The 24,703-nt window shown below is 38.5% G+C and overlaps 1 protein-coding gene across 1 annotated transcript; it reads right to left on the reverse strand.

Moving 5' to 3' along the window:
* Positions 1–436: 436 nt before the first annotated feature.
* LOC108676681 lies at positions 437–17,134 on the reverse strand. The gene is made up of 14 exons (XM_018164800.2): positions 16,281–17,134; positions 15,036–15,851; positions 14,458–14,599; positions 13,890–14,145; positions 13,641–13,753; positions 12,766–12,865; positions 12,170–12,296; positions 11,301–11,433; positions 10,601–10,866; positions 9,781–9,927; positions 8,611–8,794; positions 7,848–8,034; positions 6,148–7,560; positions 437–5,947 (listed from the first exon to the last, which is right to left on the reverse strand). The coding sequence occupies exons 1-14, from the start codon at positions 17,016–17,018 to the stop codon at positions 4,531–4,533; spliced, it is 6,039 nt and encodes a 2,012-aa protein (XP_018020289.1). The 5' UTR covers positions 17,019–17,134; the 3' UTR covers positions 437–4,530.
* Positions 17,135–24,703: the final 7,569 nt, after the last annotated feature.

Consider the following 24,703-nt stretch of genomic DNA (forward strand, 5'->3'; position numbering starts at 1 on the left):
GCGAAGAGTTCTCAAAATCTGGCCAACCATTAACTAATTGTTCTCCAATTCTTTTGATGTATGACCAATGAGTGTAACGTGTAGTTATGTTCTTGACGGTCTAATAGAACTGATAGAATAATGTGATTTTATTCTGGTATTGAACCATTAGGCGTCTATAGCCTAATTAATATCATTACCTTGTATTATACTTACAGGAGCCGCAGTATCTGTAACTCTTATCGGCCAATCACTGACGGCTTTTGAAGCTTAACCTACCAATAACCGATGAGAAATTTGCCTCTACGCGTACCTAGGCCGCAATTTGCATTGCAGCAAATTTAGATATTTAGGACCCTGCCAATAATATCTTGCTACATGGATCGAAGATATTATAATGCTACCGCAAAACACATAACGTGCGAGTAATGTTATCAAAAAATATTGAAACGTGGTGTCCAGTGTACCATTTATTAAATGTTTGTTAAGAGTAATGCCTGTCCATCGACAATGCTGAAATATTATTTGCGTGCCGAATATAACGAGCTCTCACATCGCAACTTCAGCGAGTTGTACTGAAGGGATCACACCAGAGTTGCAATCATCCGCAGAAATCCCCATAAACAAACAGCTGAGATTTTAACCGGAAATTCACCAAAATTAATTCATTTTAATTGTATGGGCCGGATTGAATAATTTTGTTAAGAAATAATTACGGCATTAGTAATTGAATCAATAATGGATGCACTAAGAGGAATATAGAGGATGTGAAAAACATGAGCTAATTGAACTCGACTAATTGCGCTTAAGCATCGGCTTGACCTGAATAATGATCATAAATGATGATATTGTAAATCTCATACTAAAGAACATAGCCGTCAGGACAAACAGACATAGCCTTTACAATAGACTTGAACGCAGATCGCAATTGTCGCATGACATAAAAACTGATCAAAAAATATCAAACGAGTAAATAAATTTGCATCATAAATATCACGGTTGTTATTATCGAAAGGAAGTTCATGCATAAATCAATCTTAGAGTGTTACAAATAAGCTCAAATAAAAACCATCTTGCTAGAAATTCTGAATAAATTTACGTGGAAATCTTGCACCACAATTTAGGGTTAACAATTTCTCCCGCTGTCCAGGAACTCAGCCGAGTGCTCTGCATTGTACATGATTATCACCATAAACTTTAGAAGAAACTATCTAAGTAAACTGAAGATTTTCTGTACGCTTCACACTGAGCAAGGAATTTTCACACGTGAAATTCACTCGCTGCGAAGTATGAAAGTAGATACGTCCATGGTTGAATTAATACATGTATTAATTCAATCATGGTTACGTCAGTCAGCACGTGGCGTGAAAGAGAGTAGACACACAAACACTTTGCAGTGACACAAAACTAATGCACTAACACTGCAGTGCACATCACTAATGATATTAATCGTAATAATTATATGTACAGAAAACAAGTTGCGGAGTCCAATCAAACTGGTGGGAAATAGAAGGGTAAAATTCGACGAGTTGCTGAAACGATATCACAGGCATCACGTCATAGGGTATTATTAACCAGATATTGACCCTAGTTCAGACTAAATGTTCAATTCGTCTTGATGAATCATCCATTCGCTCATGTTTAGAAAGAATGTTCAAATTGCAGATGACGAGCCAATAACAATGAAAGTATTGGTTCATGTTTTTAAATAATATTAATATTGCAGATGGCGATAATTTTAGCGTCTACTGTCGCTTGTCAAAGACGGCCCATATTGCGGATTTCTTCACAAATTATATCAGGAAAAAATAGAGGAGAAAGTGAAGGAATTTGAGAGACGATTTAGCTCTGAGAGATTTAGTAAATTTTGAGATGTGATTGCTAAAATTACACTTAGAAAAATGAGTGGGTCATATTGTTCTAATGACACACTTTCTAACCCACAACAAGAGCAGAGAGCGATCGCAGCACTGATGCACTCTCTTGGCGAGCCTAACCAGGCCAGGATGACCTACACAGGGAAGAAAAAGTGCATTGCTATTTGTACAAGTATCGCTCATTTTTCTCAGTGTAACGCATGGCAATTCAAGGTGACGCGCGGTAAACGCCTTGCCTTCGAGCAGAAACGTATTGTGGTCCTAAAAAATTGCGATAGAAAAAAAGTTTGTTCAAGAGCTGCTTGAAAACTGGGAGAAGAATTCTCGTTTTGAAAAAAAGTACCAAATAATGTCCTTCTTATGACGATCCATAGAGATACAAAAAAATTGTTAGTTTCAAGGGACAGCGAAATATGCGGCAGAGATCATGGACTTTCCGTGCAAAAACACTAATTCTAAAGTAGTTATCTTTTTTGTATTTTGTCCGTTTTTGTACCACCTAAATCTAAGAAAACATTAACACAGTACAACGCTTTTAATCTTATAGCAATATTTTTGTATTTTTTTCGTGATGTAAGGTTATGATGTCTAAAGCTAGCATTAAAATGTATAATACATCGATTGAACTACCATCTACCAGAACGAAGGAACAAATCTGACATCGCCGACAAGTGTCAATGTTCAACTCGATTTTTACAGGAATCCCCAAGATGAACCTGCAGCGAAAACGTCAATTGCTTTGAGGTAATCTATAAAAAATTGTGATCGGAACAGTATAAGAGCAACGTGCACAACACGTGGGCAAACTTCTAGCAATAAATTATTATTGGGCATTATAAATGACGTAAAGACTGATGAACCGAAGCATGGTAACAAGTTTGAAATAAATAGGCTTGAAAGCATTCAAGCGTTGCGTCAAATTCACACAGTAAACAGTAGTTGGTATTATTCGCGTCAAATCAAAGCAATGGATATGCTTAACCAGGAAGGTTACAGCGAGAGGCAGTCAAAGTTACACTAAATAAAGTAGATTTAGTTAACTATAGAAAGACTTCCATAAACTTCCATAGATGGCTCTAAATTGCAACTATTATCACCCTGCCGTTAAAAAAAAACGCAATGAACGTTTCGACTCAACGTCAAGAGAACCAGACAGCCTCGGACAAGTCTTCATGCAGCATAACAGAAATGGAAAGATACGCGTATTGCTGGAAACGAATGCTCTAGAGAAACTACCGACGATCAGTTACGTAAATAGCTTCCAACATTGAAACGGTAATAGCAGACGACTTAGGACGACAAAGGATGTCTTTTTCCGGAAACTATGCAAGGAATATTGATCACGAACAAGACATTATGATACAATCAAGAGTTTCAAGTGCCGATAAACAATTCAGACGTGCCAGAAAAACTTAGGAAAGTTGGAAGAAATGCATTCAGAACATTTTTTATTTATTATCTAAGAGAAATTTTTGATCAATAAGAACTAGGGAGCTTCAATATAAAAAAAAATGTGAGGGAAAGGATGAAATTCGTACTTCCGACATTTTGTCAAAGAAAGTTAAGTATACGACAGAAATGAGTCCAAATAACGAAAGTTCCATTGTATTTTTAAAATATGAAGCATCGAAAAATTACGATGAATACACGAGAATAAAGAGCAAAGCCACGTTAAGGAATAATATAGCCATAATATTATTAGTGTATTGATAAAGAATTTTTAGGTGACATCGAGATTTTAAAGCCCTGATAGAAAAAAATGCAATCAATTTTTTGTATGGGAAGCAACCAAATAGATACCAGCAACGTCACGAAAAAGATGTAACCGCGACGACGTGATATCTAAGCAACCGTATCGGATAACAGATGTTAAACGAACAAACGAGATCGAAAATTTAACATGTCTCGCCATCAAATCTATCAAGTTCACCCACAGTAAAAATAGCAGGTTTGTCCATTGAATAAAATTCGTGCGGTGCGAATTGAAAGTGCACAGTTCCGCGTGAGCTCCAAAGAAGCATTCACGTAAAATACATACCAAGGACCACAATTTTATTTGGTACAGCATCGTATTTTTCGCACAACTCATAAAAACTAGCCTTCAAAAAAGAAGGTTGCAAAAGAAGAATGACTGAGATACGTAATTGAGTGATGCAGATAAGTTAGGTCTAGTACAAGAATCAAGCTGAAGAAAAGAACGGAATGATAAGTCAAATGTTAGTGAGTGCTGAACCGCATAAAATTTGTGGAAATAATAATTGTAATTCAGAAACACAAGCAACGATTCCTGTTCCACACAAAGATTATTTTCTACTTCGGAAATTGATTTTAGGACTAGCAAAAACTCTCAAAATATTTCACGCAAAATTGCGATTGATAAATTCAATCATTAGACGTGAGAAAGGATTAATTTATTGACAACGCTTACAACACGTTCTTTCATCATATGAAACCTAAATATAACACTAAACAGGACAAAATACTGTAGTAGGTTACACCTCACTAGAAAAAGCAAAATTTTTTCTCTATCCATCACTCATTAGGATAGAACAAATATGAGCGGCTAGCGGAACAACGTATTAAACCCCAGCCACTTGAGATGACGTCTGATAAAAGCATTGCGTGTTATGGAACACAGGTTCGTGTTAAATACATCGTTGTATGATGACGACTCTTAGCTTGTGTTTGAGGTCCTGTCGTTCGCCTGCTGTTGCAGAGCTAACCTTAAGACACCCGCATAAGTTTTCTCGTCGGTCGAGGTGTTGGCGGGAGTAGTTACGTCAGCTCTAGAAGGCGTTGCTCCTGCGTAACCGCCGAACATGACGCCCAAGTGACTCAGAGAATTGAGGCTGCTAAGTGGGTCAGCAGGTCTCGGCAGGTCGGCGGAAGAAGTTGCTGAAGGACCAGTTACGTTGCTGCCTTTGCTCCAGCCGTCGCTTGTGCTGCTCAAAGACGACCGAACCAAGCCGCTGGCGCTGCTACCAAAGAGTCCGCTGTCACCTCCGAGGCTGCCAACTCCACTGCTGAACAGGCTGCGACTATCGCTAACGCCTGAATGATTTCCGAATAGAGAGTTGCTTGTATTAGAACTGTTAATTACTGACGAGTTCATGCGTAAGTTGCTGCCGCTGGAAATGTCGCCCAGTTGTCCAAAACTTTGACTGAAGCCAGAAGAGTTACCTAAATTAGATCGTGAGTTGGCCAGGAGTGAAGCCGAAATGGACGAATTCGGTAACGGGCTTGACTGTTGAGAAGAGAGGGGAAGGAACGAACTCTTTGTATTCAGCAAGTAATTGCTTCCACTGCTGCCAGATAAATCTGGGATCATCGAGTGCCTGTTGTCTTCTCTCTGCGTCTGTACTCCAGACAAAGACGCGGAATTGATCAGATCTTCATGAGACCGATCTTTGGTGCCGCGTCTCAAGTAAAGCGGCAGATTAGTGGCCACCCCACGAGAGCCTGATTCTTGTTGTTGCCATGCTTGAATTCCATCAGAAACCCGAAGTTGGTTCAAGGAATTTTGAATAGAGAGACCGCTGAAGCCAGGAGGTGGAGACGCACTTCGATCGGTCATGGTTGTATTGACTAAAGAAAACGCGCTTCCACCGAGGCGACTGCTGCTTGACAATGATGAGTTATTCATGTGATGTTGCGATAACAACTCGCCCCCACCAAGGCTAGCACTGATATTTGATGTCATACTCAAGGGACGAGATGAAGGTAACCTAGAACTGTTGATACCATCGCTGCTGGGGAGCACAGACGTGTCCGACAGGCCCAGGTTCTGCTGCTGGAGTTGCTGCTGTTGCAACAGGAAGCGTGGCTGAAGGAATTTCTGGTTCATCTCAACTTCCTGAACAGTGAGCATCTTACCAGCACTAGCTATGTTGGGGATGGCGTCATTTTTACCAGGCGTCATTTGACTGGAGAAAGCAGAATTAAGACCGTTCCTCGACATCAGGCTGGCGTCACTGCCAGCGTTCGCAGTAATAGAGTTTACAGAGCGCCAAGCGTCAGCTTTGTTGTCAGCTATGGATATTCTTGACGTTTCTGTGCCGGTGAAGGGAGTGTCTGAAAGCCCATCTGACAATCTGCACAGTGAATTTGTGATCAGAAAAATGATTGAATATCATGTTTGATAACATTAGAAAAAAAGGGGAAAAACATCAAATTTTATATCGGTACTAGTAATAGTAGCACGTTCAAGTGTCAATGGAATGAACCAAATAAAATATTATGCGAAGTATAATGCGCAAATTCCAAAATATCATCTAATTATTTTAAGACCAACCCTAATCTGCTGAACGACAATTGTTGTTGTTGTTGTTGTTGCAGCTGCAGCTGGCGTTGCTGCAGTTGCTGTTGCAAAAGCAGTTGCTGTTGAATCTGCTGCTGATCTTTAGAAGCCCAGGAGTTATGAACGGAAGTCACGCTCTGATCTCCAACAGTAATGCCTGCGCCAGAAGTAACGCTAGCGTCCAAGATGTTTGATCCATCAACACTGTCGTTTTCTGGGAAATGGATGTTGTTCAAGAACTGTAAACCGTTGCTTGAATTAAGTGAGCTCAATGCGTTGGACTTATCAATGGAATTTTGTTGCTTTTGTAAGCTCAGGACAGCAGCAGAAGTACAGGCTACTGCCATCTGCTGTTGCTGCTGCAGCTGCTGCTGCTGGCGCTGCAAGTCTAGCACTGTCGATTGTTGCTGTTGCTGCTGTGACAATAAGTTAGATTGCCGCAACAGTTGTTGCTGCTGCTGTTGGAGCTGCAACTGCTGTAGCTGCAACAACTGTTGCTGCTGCGATGCCCCCATGCCAAGGTTGGCAGCAGCGTTGGCAGTGATTATCTGCGCGGTTGGTGGAGGAGGTAAGAACGGCGGTGCTTTCGCCGACGCAGCGACCACTACTGAAGGAAGGGCAACCGCCAAGGCTCGAGGTGGGGGGACTGTGGAGCTGGAGGTAACGGCCGATGCCTGCCAGGAGGGGGGCAGTGGCGGGGCCGTCATGAGGTTGTACGACGGCAGGGGAGGCGGCGGCGTGTACATAGGAGGCAGCTGGTCGGACGGATAAGGGGGCTTGTACAAACGCAGGAGATGTGGAGGCAGAGGCGTGGCAGTGGGAGGAGGAGGACGAGGAGGAGCTCGTTGTTGCTGGGGAGGAGGCGCGTTAACGAAGAAAGGCGGGGTGACAGTGGCGGCTGCGATGGAAGAGGGGAGAGCAGTAGCAGTCGTGGGCGCAAAGTAAGATGGTGAGACGACAGTATTGTAACCTCCAAAGTTGGGAAAGACAGCGCCACCTTTTGCAGTAGTGGCAGCTGTTCCCAGGATCACCGTTGATGCTTGAAGGGGCATCATCTGTAGCTGTTGTTGTTGCTGCTGTGGTAGGTGGATGGATGATTGCTGTTGTTGCGTCTGTTGCTGTGGCTGAAACTGCACATTTTCCGTCACCTGCATCGGTCGCTGAGAAGATGAATTAGCAGCAGCGGCAGCAGCAGCAACGGCAGCAGCCACAGCATGAGCAGCAGCTTCTACGCCTTCAGTAGCAGCCACGCGCAAGAAGCGAGGCACGAATTCGGGAGCTAGTGGGTTAAGTTCGAAAGTTTTTTTGAGCTCAACGCCATCCAACTGAGCCCGAAGAGCTGCCCAGGTTGTGCCGTACAGGGACCCACTTTCGTAGCACGCGTAAACAAATGTCTCCCATAATTTCCTGCAAAAAAAAAATAGAAATTAAACTACAATTTCCAGTAAAATAATAATTATTTTGTTGCTTTTGGGGATGGAGGTACGATCATCCCGCTGTCACAAACAGCAGGATGATCGTATGGTTATCACTTTCACAGGTACACATGCACATCTCAACTTGTTCATTGGTTCCTTGTTCATGTCAAACGCACCAAAACAAAGGCACATTAAAGTTCTTGAAAAAATAAGCATGGAGCAGAGTAAAATAACATGAATCTCGGTGAAATAAGCTTAAGCTTAATAAAAACCAACCTGCATTTGCCAACGGACACCAAAGACATAGGGTCCCCCACGACGGCCACTAGACTCTGGGCGCGCGTGATGGCTGTGGTCAGGAGCTTCGCGTTCGACAGAAAGCCGAAGTCGAGGCCAGCGTCACCGTTCGAACACGTGTGCCGCGTGCGCACGGTTGACAACACAACCACTCGGAACTGCTTGCCTGATATGCAAAATTTTAGTTAAATAAGTTCACAACCACAAGGAATTTAGGTCAAGTAAGTTTACATCTCTTACGCAATTTTGGTCAAGTAAGTTCACAGCCACAAGGAAGTGCCTACTTGAAATGGATTTGAATTACATTCGAATGTATAAAGATCATATCTGAAATGCATCGAAAGCACGTATTATCAATTGGCATCAGCTTTCTTGTAAGCTTCATTACAGGAGCACAACAGAAGTAATTCAGACTTGAAACGGGATGGTTACAAGATTCAAAGTAAAGGGAAGGTGTCTTAGTAAAGCAGTTAGTGCTACGAAAATTTGTTTGTGCAATTATAACTTATAATAAAGTCCTGATGAAGAATATAGCTTTCAACGAGGTAAATTTTAGTCGCATCAAAACGGTAGCACACTTAGATATCACGTCACATATTAAAACTTTCTACAAACAGTTGTCAATGCTATTTGTACCTTAAGACCTGGTAACCGGAGTAACTGTCAGTACACGACGGTAACTAAGATTAAACACCACGTACAGAACGCCGTCTTCGCAGGCCTTGCGCCTAAGTCCACTCACCCTGCACGTTCAGGACACGTTCCACGCAGACTTTATGCAGCCTCCTGCGCCGCAGTTCAGTTCGGATGCGCACGACCTGGTCGATGTAGGGCGTCACTACGCCGATGCTGGTGTCGTTCACGGGACCCCAGTCCTTGGGCCAGCTCTTGATGATCTCACTGATGCGCTCACACACTTCGTACACCTGCCAACCACAGTAATTAAGACACTTTGCACTCACAGAGGACGTGGATTATGGTCTGGGGCACTAAGCAATCCATACAATAAGGTGCAGGCGTGCGTTCCATGAGATGGCCATGGGTGATTCTAGTGTGTCCAATGCGGAGGCGGGTGAGGCATACCTCCACCCGGCGCACGCGGTGCGACGAGGAAGGCCAAGGCCTTATGTTCTCTTTAATTTTGCGGAGTTTGTTATTTTCAAGGTGTGTCCACTCTTCTTGCCACTCGTCCAGCAGTTTCTTGCGAAATATTGGGTAATGGTCTCGATGGGGAACACTTTCATTCCAGTGCGGTGTCTCTCTAGCCGCCGCATTGCGTGAGAGCTCGTCCGCGGCTTCGTTGCCTGCCACCCGAACATGACCGGGGACCCAACAGAATGTAACTGTCTTCTGGCGTGCAGAGAGTCGGATCAGCCATCTGTGTATGGTGGTTACCAACGGATGCGGCGAGTTGTAATGTAGGATCGCTTGGATTGCACTCATGGAGTCGCTGAAAATACATATCTCTGTGTCTGTGCTCTCCTTGGCAATAGCGATGGCGCACAGGATGCCGTACAGCTCTGCCGTAAATATTGACGAATAGCCATGCAGCTTCAGCGAGCTCCTCGCAGCATCGCTTACCGCGGCGCATCCCACTCTGCCATCGTCTTTAGAGCCATCGGTGTATATGTGCATGCACTGTCTATGGCATGTATTTACGTGGTCGAGTACCATAGTAATTAAATGAGAACCTCAACAACGAGTAGACTAAGTGAACTACAGTAATTTAATGATAAATGCTTAGAACCATAGAATATAATATAATAGAGATTCGCGGGTGAATAATACTATGGAAGGTGTTGGACGACACTTAATAACATGATTGGATGCACCTCGCCGTTGTTTTGGAAGGCGGTAAATGATACTATGGAAAGTGTGTTGGATGACACTTAATAACATAATTGAGACGCACCTCGCTGTTGTTATGAAAGGCCGTAGATGATGTGTCCTGGACATCCTCGCCCTTGGCCGTGAAGAAAGTGAGGGGCTTGAACTTGGGATGTGGGGTGAGGTTTCCGCTCGCCTGTAGACGCCCCTCGTAGAACAGGTCCGAGGTGTACTGTACATTTGGGTACATCATTAACAAATTGATGCCAATGTAGTGTACACTTCATTAAACCATTAACCAATCGGTAGTTTATGTACAAAACAAATGAGTACCTACATCATCAACAAATTGACATACAAATCATTTTTAGCGCATTTTCTCTGTATAGAAAAAATGCACTATTGTGCTCGCCATGTCCGTCTGTTTGTCTGTCCGTCCGTGACTTCACGTTTTAGTCGATTTTAAGAAGTGGGCATGCCTCATGATGCCTGTATTAAAGATACGACATCTCTAGCTCTAATGCACTGTACTAATCGCAATGAAAACTGATTTATGCACGAGAAAATGCGCTCTCTGTCACTCACTGCCGTGAATAATGAGTTATATTTTTTATATTAATGGAAGGATGATAAACCAGCACAGATATACCTAAATCAATGTTTTAGCTTCAAAGGTCTTAGTTTTAATTATATTGAGCTTTCATTGGCTCTCTCAGCACAAAGACTTGCAGCTGTTCTAATCGAAACAAATTTGTTTTTTCAATTTCAAGTTTATAGTGGGACTTACGCTTTTCCTGTGAATCATTTGATGAATGTTTTGCAATATTTTCATAGGAGAATATTCACAAAAACTCTTTTGCAGTTAACAATTATGATAATTAAGCAAAAATAGCAAGATGAATTACCTTAATGATAGCAGGATGAGATCGATAGTTCTCCAGAAGGAGTATCTTGCAGGGGTGGTCGGCAGGGTAGTGGTCGTAGAGCCGTTCAAGAAGAGACAAGCCGAGGCCCTTCTCCTCACAGAACGGGGAGAACACCTCAGGGCTGAGCTGCATGTAGTCCCCGGCGAGCACCACGCGGGTGTTGGGGCCCGCCAGCACCAGGGGCGTGATCGCCTCGCACTCCATCGCTTGTGCTGCCTCGTCCACCAGAATGTGGGTGAAAGAGCCTGGGGGACATCAATAAATTATTTCATTAGTTAAATACATTGAACAATTAATTTCTGAGATAAATAAATCGTGAATTAAAAGTTAAAGTTAATAATAATCATGCCTCAAAAAAGTTTACAAATGCCTATTTCAAGTCTGTGCAATACACAAAAAAGTCTCTTCACAATCAATTAAGGGTTCTAACAGCAATTAAAATATATTTCAAGTCCACACTTAACACAGAAAAGACTACTGTCACAATTAATTAAGGGCTCTAACAGCAACTAAAACGTGTTTCAAGTCCACACTTAACACGGAAAAGATTATTGTCACAAGCAATTAAGGACTCCAACAGCAACTAAAACATATTTCAAATCCACACTCAACACGGAAAAGACTGCTGTCACAATCAACTAAGGACTCCAACAGCAACTAAAACACAGGGTCCAGGCACCTCTGTCTAGCCCGAGATCGAAGAGACATCGCGAGGTGTTGAGGGTAGTGACGACCACGCGGTGTTGCAGCACCTGCTCCTGCGTAGGCATCACAAACCGCCGCATGCCGTTCTCCATCTCAATCAGGCAGTACTGCAAACAAATGTCAATGTTCAATACTGTCTTCAAGTAAGTAACATCATACCTAAAAATTAAAATAATCACCACAGGTGATTATTTTAATCGTAAAAACTCTCAGGCTGTATAATTCGTTTTTCAGGCCAGTTAGGCAGTACTGAAAACAACAAAGTTAACAACAAACCTAAATTGACTAACATCCAATCTAAAAAGTAAATGATCGAAGAACTTGTACACAAAAATTTAAATGTGAATATTAATTAAGAATTCAAGCAGGCAGTGCTGATGTATAACCGCAAAGTTGTAACAGTATTTAATTTGGCAACGTCTAATATAAAAATTAAAAAAATTCCCAGAACTCATCAAAATTCTCAGGCTGCATAACTTGACCTTCATGTCAATCAGGCAGAACTGGAAACGGATAACAAAAATGCTTAAATTCCACCTTTAAGTTAGTTGGGCAAAATAAAATTGAAATAATCACAGAACTCTTATATATATTCTCTTAGTCATATTTATTCTCCATCTCCAACGGGAAGAACTGCTATCTCCATCGGGATAACTGCCAAAAGCGATGAAGTTACAAGCAATTTTTCTTGAGTAAGATTGGCAGCTTTCGAAACAAAAACTTAAAAAAATTAACTATGTGTGTAAAATTTATTGCTACACAATGGAAGCTAATTTATTGATAGACAATGTGAGCATATTTATTGTTAAAACATGTATGTTTAATAGGAAATTAAATATGAACCTTTTGAACATCACTGTGTACAGTTGCAACCCATCTGTGGCGGTAGTATATGCGAAGAGGCTTAGCTTCAGTCAGGCCACTTTTGACGAACGGGTGAAGATATTCTCGTATGTACAGATCAGAGGCACTGAAAAATAAAAGAGAATTTAATTCATTGTAAAGATTTATGAAATGTTATGTTATGATTCTTCAAATTTTATTTTTGAACAAAATTCACTGAATCACTGATGAAACAAGAAATAAAATTGTAAGGATCTCAGAAACCACCAATTATTGTGCTAATGAAGTAACATGGTATTAGGGTAAATAAAATGCACCAAGCGCTGTTTGAGAGAAGTAAAGCTTTGAAGCGCGAATCAAAAATATTCTTAACAAATTGAACTGGGCCGTTTAGAGCTTGATTAAAAAAATTCATTCATGAATACAATATTATGTAGGTAATTAACAAATTAAATGTATGATATGTATCAACCAGATTTTATGGTATATATTCCCTATGTACATTGACATTTATTAATATATTTTACATAAAATCAATTCCAATAATGATATGAGGGCTACAAAGCGCAGGTTTATTGAAGTAACTCATAACAGACCTATTAGAATGCGTACAGATGAGGACTCTAGTTCCCTGTTGCTGCACAATTTGCTTCAATGCCTGCGCCAGGGTGTACGTCTTGCCAGTGCCAAATGGGCCTGAAAATTGCAAAATTTTAGCAATTATATAAAACACTAAGATATGTATAAGTTATAAAATAGAAGATAAAGAGTAAATAAGATGTAGTCAATCATATGTAAGCAGCTCAGGGAATTTCTGCCACTTTAGCACTCGCTGACATGATAATCTAGGTGAGATACAGTATGTTTAGACGAGTAATATAAGAAAAGTATGTACAAGATTAAACATGCAGCATAAGACAGACTAAAATGGATATAGACCAGTAACTAGTTACAATACTATTAAAATTGTACACTCAGCGTCTTAACTACATGTTGCACCCAATTTCTCTTTAGTGATTGGTGGGTTTAGCTTTTAAAAATCGTCAGTGATTGGCTGAAGGATTTACGAACTCTTGAATATTTTTTGTTAGTACGACCCCAGAATACTGGAGCAGCTCAGGGGCCACACTTTCAAAACACGCTAAGTTAACGTAAGTACTTACGCTCTATTTTCTTGTCTATGATTGGTGGATACTTTCAAAGCTCGCTATGTGAACGTAAGTACTTACGCTCTATTTTCTTGTCTATGATTGGTGGATTTTGCTCGAAAGGCCGTCAATGATTGGCTGATGAACTTACGATCTCCTAATTTTTTTAAAGTATGGGCCCTGGGCTTATACTTTCAAAAAAAAGTTAAGAGATCGTAAGTTAATCAGCCAATCACAGATGGCTTTCCAAGCAAAATCCACCAATCATAGACAAGAAAATAGAGCGTACTACGCCATTATGCTATGCTATTTGGGCAACCCACCAATAAGCAAGATGGGAGGTAGGGGTACGAGCACAGGAGCGGTCATGGCGATGACAGCCTCCCGCTGCTTAGGGTTGAGTCGAGTGTCGGCAAACTGAGCCTCCAAGTCTGCCCTATATACAATAAACAAACCAGTCAGAACTGGTATATGTTTATTAAAAAATATTATCTTTAAATTATACCATTAGCAATAATGTTATGAATAACAACATAATGAAAACGAGATAACTCTATAGGCTAGAAACTAACTTGGATGGCTGAGGAATAACAGTTTGCACATCAGGATCGAGGAAGAGCAGCCCAAGCTGATGTATTCTGTCTACAGCAAAGTGCATCTCAGCAAGGGGCAGCCTGTTGAGCTGAAACTGAACTTCCAGTGTCACTTCTTCCTCTGGTACGAGTTGCAATTCCTCCACAACGCGCTGGTTCAGCTTCACGTAGATCTCCTTCTTGGTTTTGTCTTCAATGATGGCCTCAAAGACAACCCGCTTTGGTTTAGTGCCATCTAAATAAAAGATAATTAAGGTATTTTGAGTTAATTAGAATATTCAACCTTTCAAAAATGCTAAAAATAATTGATAAAATGGCTATAATACAAAAAATGTTGAATCATTTCAATTCAATTCTATTCTTCAAGTCCAACCAAAAGCACATGGCTAAAATTTGAACCTGAAATTTTGACTCATGCCACTAGCTTGAATATCAATTATGTAACAGATGTGAAATCAACAATGATCAATACTCTGCCAATGTTTTGTTGAATAATAAGAAAAATAATAATAAGAAGAAAATAAGAAAAAATTCAATGCATAGTTACCAGCAGAGTTATTTTGTTCATCTTGAACTGCAGCTATGAGAATAGAGTTGCAGTTTGTCAGGATGAGGCGGCCATGAGGGGAATCTTCTGAGATGTCAGATGACAACTCAAGACGCGCAAACAGCTCTCCAGGAGGGGCATACTGAAATACAAGTATAAAGTAAAGCAAAATGCACTAGGACACATTAAATAATAATACATAGCATTTCAGAGCAAATACAACAGCACACGATAATTTGCTCAAAAATCCCTTTAATGACGTTTTGTATTACAGAGCAAGACCACGTGAAATTTGACTACAATATAAATTGAATGATTTATAGTATTGCAGGAGAACAAACCATGAAATTCAAATACAAAATATGTGTAATGATGCACAGTATTACTGAGCAACAATGTATGGTGTTAAACTTCTAAATTACTCTTAAATATTCATAGTATTATAGGACAATGACACAAGATGTTCAAATACTTTCAAGCATTGAAGGGCAATGTCAGGCATGCAATTGTGAAATGCATTTAGAAATAAGCTGGTGGCTTTTGTGACTGAATGTTGACAGTAAATGATTGCAGCTTACTTTAGCCATTGAAGAAGTTGAAGGCATGAGGATGTAGCTGCGGGTGGCCAAGATACTCATTTTGATGTTGAAGCGGCGCATGAGTTCAAACTGTGCAATTTCTTCCATGTAGAGTAGGTCATGAAACCTTGAGCGATAATTTTCTTTTGTTACAGCTTTATCTAAAGTAGATTGTGAGATGACAAAGTTCATGTTTGTAGGAGGAGGGTAGAGAGCAAGAACTTCATTATCAAGGTCATTGTAGGCAGGATCCTTGTCAGCAACAGCCGAGGGGTCATCAAAAGATCGTATTATGGTGGCATTTTCTTTACACCACCTCTGAGCTTGACTGATGACAACATTCTTTGTCTTCTCAAGCTTTTGCATTTCATTCACGGGAATAACGTCAGCACAAAGTCGTTGCAATAGAACAGGTTCTTTTCCTAAATCAAGGATAACTGTTTGTCTAAAGGTTCCATAGATGTCAGTCTGAAACTTGACACACACTTGGTACACAAGCTTTGATTCATTTGATGATTCAAGTTGCTCTTCTTGAAGGTTAGGATTGCACCATTCTTGATAACCAATTTCTCCATCAGTTGTTACTTCAACAAAACCAGTGTTTGAATTGCTTCGTTTACTGATCACTTTACCATTGTTGTCGAGAGTCACTCTAGCAACAGACGCTAATGAGAAATGGCTTCTATTAGTGTCATGGAGTAGTGCAACTACTGAGAGAGGGCATCCATTTGAAACCATAAGTTCCCAAATGTGAGAAGATGTCTTCTCAGACACACAAAGTGTGGCAGTCGGATGAACAGCAACAATTCCCTGGGTCTGAGAAAACATAAAATTAGAGAAATGAAATCATTATGTCGCATACTAAAATGTTGACCAAGAATTATCTACCAAGCTAAATACAAGCATACTTGAATGCAATACAAAGCACAAGGGAATTAAGTCAAAGAATATTTTCTTCAATATCTATAAATAGTCTCACTATCTTTTTAATTATTTAAATGTTCTGTGAAACTTGACAATTGCCAAAAACTTGAATAAGAATGAAATAAAGTCATATGCCAGGGATGTAGGAAGTTACCTAGTATAGATATGCTGATGTTCAAGTAATTCTATGATACATACAAACATGAAATTTGTCAATAAATATTTCTTATTTAGAAAACCCTAACTAAACTATTGTTAGAATACAAATGAACAAAGGAAATTCAAAATAATAAATATTAAAGAACTTTGGCATGGTCTTACCTCATCAGTGACAATGGTGTGTTGGTGCTGGGCATTGCTGAGCCTATCTAGGAGTTGGTCTGAATAAGAAGCTCCATGTAGATGCTTTTCTCTTGCCTCCTGCAGTTTCAGTGCTCGATACTCAAACCTCTGCTGCCACTCCGCCAGCTCTGCCTCACTATGCGCCCCAATGCACTGTTCTCCCAGCCTGCAGCGTACTGGCCAACCTTGGCCAACGCTTGAACAAAGCTTGAATTCAGCATTTGTGAGGCCTCGAGGAGGTGGTCGGTGCTGCCAGTCATGTCCATCATCAGACATGATGGTGGCCTGATGTTCTTGAGTTCGGCAATGAAGAAGCAATTCACTCTGAGTAGGAAAACTGATGCAGCAATATGAGCATGAAAACGAATGCTTAGCATCAATGCTGACTGCAGATTTCTCTTTACTGCCATTTTCACTAGCATTGATCACCTTAGATGACACTTTTTCAACATCATTCTTCAATTTACCATCTGGAATATTGTGCTGGGATGATGTAATTTGGTTGCCTCCTGTTGGTCCAATAACACCATTGGGCAGTCCTTTTGATAGGATTTTAAGCGCAGAAGGCAATGCCTTACTGCCACCATGAGAGTTTTTTGCAGGGTGGCGCAGAGCTTCCTCTGTGACGCCATTACTATCAACTTCACAGCCATCTCGCTTTTTCTTAGCTTTAGGTTTACTTTTTGATGTTGAATTTTTGCTGGCTTTATTCATCATAAATACTTTGTGTAAATGATTTTTCACAGTAGTTCAGTACAAAAAACTTACAAAATTTACACCTATATACATTGGTAAACACTATGCTTGCTTTTACACTAGGCTTTCATCATTCTGTAAAAAAAAGTGATTTGTGTCAATTAGACAAAGGATTATCATGGTACTTAAATAATTACCAATACCTTAGAACACACATCAATAAAAACAAACTCACAATCACATAAGTATCATCAACCAGGGCTTCTCGGGACGGATGGGGTAACTCGGGACAGTCCTCCGACACGGCGTAAAACTGTTTTAGTAGCAAAACTAATTGGAATATTGCAAAACGAAATATAGTGGCGTAAATGTCAACATTTTTCCTATCTATTTAGTATAAAGGAAGTTCAAAAATATTACATTTACTAGCTTTGAAAAATTCCTGAAAAAAAAAAATGGTGAAAACCATATTTTGAAAAGTTACTTCTGCTAAGGTCTGTAGTAAAAAAAATATTTGCCATATTAAAAAATTTCACTTAGAAAAAAATGGTAGACAAGTGTCAGCATGAAAACTTTATTTGCGGAATTTACCTCAGTTAGCAAAGGCTCCAGTTAAGAAAAAAATTCAAAGGCTATTATTATTGGTAGCAAAGGCTACCAATAGTTTTACACAAGTAAAATTTACTGACAGAAAAGTATTCCAAATTAGCTATGAGCTTACGATCCTTGCCTAATTTCTTCTGTGAAAATTAAGGAAAATAACACATTTTAGCCTCTAATTTTCAAGAATCACACAATCGTTTTTGCCAACGCTTTTATAAAAACTGTATGCAATATTCAAGATTGGATTTACAAAATGACTATTATCTTGGGACACTTAAAAAATTGACAATACCATACAAACAATGTAAAACGAAAAGTGCAACTACTATAGTTATTTAGCAAATAGTTGTAAAATATAATCTATCTTTCAAGCTGTGACCAGAGCTTTTTGATTGTGAATTACAATTGATATGGCCGATGAGCGGTGTTTGGCACAGAGGAATGCGCATTACAATCATTGCAGTTTACAGGAAAGCTTGTAATTTTGCACCATTTTAATTGAGTCAAATGAATTCACTATAACAAAAAAAGATTGTAAAAAACATACTTGAAACAGAAAGGAATATTTTAATGACAACCATCATATTTTTTGGAGAGATAAATCATAGTTAAGGTTATTACCTACTTTTCATTCTAAGTAGCCTGGTGCACAATTCTATCTTTGACATTCTATGCACAATTTTGTGATGACCAATGATGCATTAATTTTTCGTTAAGTGCACTTTTTTTGGGCGAGTGATGTAAATGTAATCAAAATTGTTGTTGTTGATTTTTTCATTAACTGGAGCTTTTTCTAACCAAGGTTCTACTGTAAACATGCTTTTAGGGGTGTCCCTTATTACCCCAGAGAGCTGTCCCCTATTGCCCCATCATTCGGAAATGGCAGTATTTTTTTAATGAGCTATGCAAATTCCATCAATCACATTTTTAAGGCCACACCTGTGTGCAACTTTTATGCAAGTGAAATTTTTTAATGTGGCAAATATTTTTTTTTTGCTACAGACATTAGCAGAGGTTCAAAAATCTCACTTTTCACATTTTTTCAGGGAATTTTTTAGAGGCAGTAAATGTATGATTTTATAATGTGCTTTCTGCTACATAGATAGGAAAAATATTGAACTTTATGCCACTATTTCTAGTTTTGCAATATTTCAAATAGTTTAGCAGCTACAACATTTCAAATGACTTGCTTTAGAGCTGGGGAGAGGGCAACAGAAACAAGTGAAGTTGGCTAGATTCAAGGGTATTTTTGGCTGATTCAGTGCTTCTGCCAATTTTCCAGTTAGAAATAAGATTAACAATAAGTTTAGATTACTTCTTATCATTTCTGTTGAAGTTGAAGGCTGGCACACCACGTGCTGCTGGCAATGTTACTGGCATTGGTGGTCGATTATCACCTTCCATTCAATTTAATTATTATTTTATTAATTACTATTTATTTGATTAATATTTTTTAATTTAATTTAGCCTTAAGGCCCTGATTGAGACCCGAGAGGCTTTGAACAGGCTGGGCTCTTCCCTATGCGTTTCTTCACTAATTAGGATAGACTTTACTCCACTCGCAAATGAGATGGCGATATGGATTTTTCCGTACTTACCCAGCTATTTATTTATAAGCGTCGACCAGTAATAAAAAATATGTATACTTTGTATTAAAAGAGTTTTAATGAGGGGAAATTTCAAGAAACTTTGAATATTATTGTTCATCATGTCTGCGACTTCTACACTTTTTTCGAGATATAAACGGGTTGTAATTTTTATTGTCAATTGAATGGTATATTCGGCATTCCTTGATCAGCTTCCTTGTTATAGATATTTTCTACCAACAAATATTTATGATCGAGTCTGCTGATACGCGGAGGGAAAATCCCGCATACTAGCTGCTCAAATGGAGACGTTGTGCAATGTTTGAGGGGAAAGAGACGTCGTAAATTACTCGACTGTCAGTTCACAACGGGTGGCATGGTAAAGGCGAAGTCAATGAGGGGCGAAGAATAATATGTGGCCAGTGGTCGGCCTATCCAATTAGTTGTAGCCGACCTTTGCCATTCCTCGGCCACCTGAAAGCGACCAGTTACCGCGAAGAAGGGTTTGGCTAGGATATCATATTACAAAGAGTACAAGCTCAAGGGTAGCGACTAGCCAAGCTTTGGGCAGATCAAAGATTTTACACGATGGTTGCAAAAACCTCCCTCTCAGACTTCGCTGCATTTTGACTACAAGCCTTAAGTATTACGGTAGTTTCACAAGTGTATTCAAGAACAGATTCTGAAATAGAAGAGACATTTCCATTTTTACAAATAAACAAGATTAATAAAATACCTACCAAATCCATTCATTGTCATTCAATTTGGGATGTAAGGATGAGCATTTTACCTTCGTTCCTATGATGCTCATTTTTACCGGCTAAAGCTGTAGAATTACTGTCAAACGGGGTAATAAGGGACGGGCAGGGTAATAATGGACAGTCCTCCAACATTTTGTAGAAATGTTGTAGCAGCTAAACTAATCAAAATATTGCAAAACTAAAAATGGTAGCCTAAAGTTTAACATTTTTACTATCTATATAGCATAAAGCAAGTCAAGATGTCATACATTTACTAACTCTAAAAATTCCTGAAAAAAGTGTGAAAAGTGAGATTTTGGAAAAGCACCTCTGCCTAGATCTGTAGCAAAAAAAAAAATATATTCATCATATTGAAAAATTTTACTTACATAAAAGTTATCCATTGATGTTGGCTTAAAAACATTATTAGACAGAATTTGCGTATCTCATCGAAAAAAAGGGGCCATTTCTGCGAGACGGGGGTAATAAGGGAAACCCCTCCTTGTGGTAATAAAGGACACCCCTAAAAACCCACTTGCAGTAGAATCTTGGTTAGCAAAGGCTCCAGTTAAAGGAAAAACTCCATTAACAACAAAGAATTTTGATTACATTTACCTCGCTCAGTGAAAAAAATTTCACTTGGCAAAAGATTAAAGATTAATGCATCAGTCATCACAAAATCATGCATAGAATTTCATGGATAGAATCAAGCACTGGGCAGCAAAGAATGAAAGGTAATTAACCTAAAATATGATTTATTCTCCAAAGTTTGATGGTTGTCACTAAAATATTCCTTCCTGTTTCAGGTATATTTTTACGATCTTTTTTGTTATAGTGAAATCACTTGACTGGATTATTTAAAATTGTGCTAAATTATAAGCCATCCTGTAAGCTTATAGATACAGAAGAAATGCTATATGGCTACTGATATGAAGCTTGCAGTGGACAAGGTCATTGTAAATGCTCAATGTCATGTTCATGGATATGGTAATATCACATCAATAAAGAAGAAACGAGTAAAAATCACAGAAAATGTCATTTATTCTACATTTTCATCATTTACAAAAGAAGAGGACTTTAGAGTACCTACTGTAAATATTTGATGAGTACACTCTCCAATGCATGTACGGTATTAAAGTATTGTATTCCTAATATTCCTTATAAGTGTCCACTTATTCTAAATATCATATTCCTAATGTTCTTAATACTATAGGTGTCCACGTATAATATAAGTCGTATTCCTGATATTCTTAACAATATAGTGTCCACATATTTTAAATAGAATAGAATAAAAGTGACGGCACTGAAGAAATAGGCCCATGGCCTATGAATATCGTATTTCTAATGTTCTTAAAAATATAAGTGTCCACATATTCAAAATATTTTATTCCTAATATTCCTATTGATATAAGTCTCCACGTATTCCAAATATTCTTAATAATATCTCTCACGTATTCCCAATATTCTTAATAATATAAGTGTCCATGTATTCCAAATATTGTATCTCTAATATTCAATATTCTTAATAATATAAGTGTCCATGAATCCTTAATATTGAATTCCCGATATTCCTAATAATATAAGTGTCCACACATTCTTAATATCGTATTCATAATATTCTTAATAATATAAGTGTCCATGTATTCCATATATAGGTATCTCTAATATTCTTAATAATATGCGTCCACGTTTTATAAATATCGTATTCCTTATGTTCTTAATAATTTAAGTGTCCACGTATTCTTAATATTGTATTCCTAATATTCTTAATAATATAAGTGTCCACACATTCTTAATGTCGTATTCCCAATATTCTTAATAATATAAGTATCAATGCATTCTTGAAATCGCATTCCTAATATTCTTAATAATATAAGTGTCAATGCATTCTTAATATCGTATTCCTATTGTTCTTAATATTCTAGCACTGGTCGTTGGATCATTGCTATGAAATTCTTAAGAAATTAATGTTTTAGCCAAATAAAATATAAATACAATACAAAAGTCACTCGTTTTAATCGTATAACATAAAGAATCTTTAGTCTACTTCAGGCCGGGTGGCCCAGTTGTTAAAGCTCAAAGTACCAAAATTGGAGCAGACATGTGCGTGTTCAATACAGCTCTGCATGTGCGCCAGTTTCTGGTCAGAATCAACAAGGAGCAGTCAAGCAAAATTGGAGCAGTGAGTTGCGTGTTTGAGACGGCAACAAGCTGCAAATGTTCTGTGATGTTAAGAATTGGCGACAGGCCTACAGCCTACTAAACGCTGGCACTGCTATTATTATTATCTATTATATAATTGTAAATTCATAGGCATAGAAATTGCACAACGGAGCTAGGTAATATTACTATGCGTTGAAGATGCTAGATAAATTAATTAACCCCATGTCATGTTCCAATGCTCATCTTTGTCCCCAGGCCTATGTTTTGTACATGGAGAAATAATAAAACCATCTAATCCTTGAACTTGTACACCTCCCTATTATCCTACAATTACGGAAGCTATCTACCAACCAATTCAATAGACTACTGAATTTGTCAGTAATTGTGTAAAAAATATAATAATTGAAATTGACGCGAATACGTATGGTAATACGTAAAGCGAATACGTACCGTAATTAAAGTAATGAATTAGAACCATTTGGAACTTGATTGTTCAAATTTATTGCCGAACATTTCCTTTCTTTACCTTATTACCTTAATGAACAATTTTGATGATGATTTTTTTTCAGCTGTGGAACCCAGCATGAAGAAGGTGGTCCCACGATGATCAATGAAAGGTCCTGCATCATCAAGTCGTGATACGTTGCCGTCTGATGAAATCATCTGCCTACTTGGGTCATGGGTCAAATCTTAAACTTACTTCAGTAGAAAATTTCTTCTTATTAATAAATGAAATTAAGATTGTCTCAACAAATACAATATACACAATGGAGTAATCAATATTAATTATACGTTTTTCAAAGGTTTTCTGAATTAATTTTCATATTCAAACAAATGTACTAAATCAGTTTTGACATGTATTGCTCCACTCATGAGCACTGAGACAAATGGGTGGGTCTGGATGACCCACTTTGATGAGTCAACCATGTCTGAATGTCGATCCCCCATTAAATTTCAGGCATGACTCTCTTGTGGCATTGCCTTTGAAGCCACCCATAGCACGGATACGAAGGGAGCATCTGGGCGTCAGAGCAACCTATCGCCACATGTGAGTCATACCGTAAAATGGGGTAACTTAGACCACTTTTCGTTTTTTTAACAAAAACCCCTACAACTCAAAAACTATTTGACATAGAAAAATTTTGTCAATGGGCATTAAAGGCCTAATACTGAGGCTACATAACACAATAGAAAAATTTGAAAAGTTTGCATACTAATAGGTTAAAAAATTAAAAATGTGACCCATGAAAAAAAGCTATTATTTAAAGCCTGTCAGAGTACCCCCTCCAATTTTTTTATTTTTTGGTTAAATAACTCCAGGTTTTGATGCATTGTAGTAGAACTCTTCTAGTTACATATGCAAATGACAAATTTTAGGAAAGTGTCATAGTTTAAGTTCTACTACAATGCATCAAAACCTGGAGTTATTTTACCAAAAAATAAAAAAATTGGAGGGGGTACTCCGACAGGCTTTAAATAATTGCTCTTTTTTGTGGGTCACATTTATAATTTTTTAACCTATTAGATATGCAAACTTTTTAAATCTTTCTATTGTGTTACGTAGCCTCAGTATTAGGCCTTTGATGGCCATTGACAAAATTTTTCCATGTCAAATCGTTTTTGAGTTTTGGAGGTTTTTGTTAAAAAAACGAAAAGTGGTCAAAATTACCCCGCCGGTCAAAGTAACCCCAGTTTACGGTACTCTAAAAGAAGGGCCGAATAATATCCATTGATTTTCACTCACGTATGAATTACTGCATAGGAAATTGTTATAGACCACGACTTTTATAGATTATTATATGAATAGCAAAAATTGCCAATCTCGTGGGAGATAAATGAGAATAATGAACAGTAACCCAGAGGCTATACAGTTCAGAGTACCTGGACTTGGCCAGAGAAGTGCGGGTTTGATCCCAGCTCTGTGCGCCATATGTAATTAACATGATAATAATTTAAATAAGCATTAGTCGTTATGCATTAATTTTGTTAACCGTATTATTTTTATCAATTAAAACATAAATTGTTTACGTATTAATTTATAAAATTATGTAAGGAGTGACATTCGGATCTAATATGAACATGGATTGTCCAATGTGTTTAATCAAAATTTGTATGATAATTCGCTCAGTATGACGCGTTTTTACTAATTATAGAAATTTCTAATCGAATAAATTGGTTTATGTATTGTATTGGCTCATAAAACTGAAAGTGAATATTGTTCTCTTAGGTTTTCTGACACGACCACTAGCTGAACATGATCGATGTCTAAACAAACGTGCAAAAAAACAAAGTTGAATGTTCGCATGTTTGTCATGAGGTTAATTTCAAAAACATAATTTTTAGCATGGATTTTTAATGTTCTGATTGACGCTTTCTTGAAATTCGTAACTCTACTAAAATGCATCATAGATTATTTGAACCTATAAAGTATTTTTCGTATGAGCTAGAGCGAACCGTCATCAAACGCTCAAAAAAAATTCTCTACTGAAGGGTTTGATGTAGCTGCTCCCGTGTCCGTAATCCGCATTATGAGAGACGCCGCCAAAACGGTTGAGTGTAGTGAGTGACTTTATCTGTGAAAGAAGGTACAACGAATTCAGTACAGCCTTACATG

This window comes from Hyalella azteca, unplaced genomic scaffold (genome assembly GCF_000764305.2).
Source record: "Hyalella azteca isolate HAZT.00-mixed unplaced genomic scaffold, Hazt_2.0.2 contig8774, whole genome shotgun sequence".
In the NCBI taxonomy this organism is placed as follows: Eukaryota; Metazoa; Arthropoda; class Malacostraca; order Amphipoda; family Hyalellidae; genus Hyalella; species Hyalella azteca.

Bases quoted from the DNA above. Each gene is read 5' to 3' on its own strand.
- LOC108676681 (XM_018164800.2), bottom strand. From the start codon at position 17,018: ATGATGAATAAAGCCAGCAAAAATTCAACATCAAAAAGTAAACCTAAA. The intron at 13,754-13,889 runs GTTAGTTTCTAG...TATTGTATATAG, and splicing joins GTTATTCCTCAGCCATCCAA to GGCAGACTTGGAGGCTCAGT. The intron at 8,795-9,780 runs GTGCGTCTCAAT...TGTGGTTGGCAG, and splicing joins CCTTTCATAACAACAGCGAG to GTGTACGAAGTGTGTGAGCG.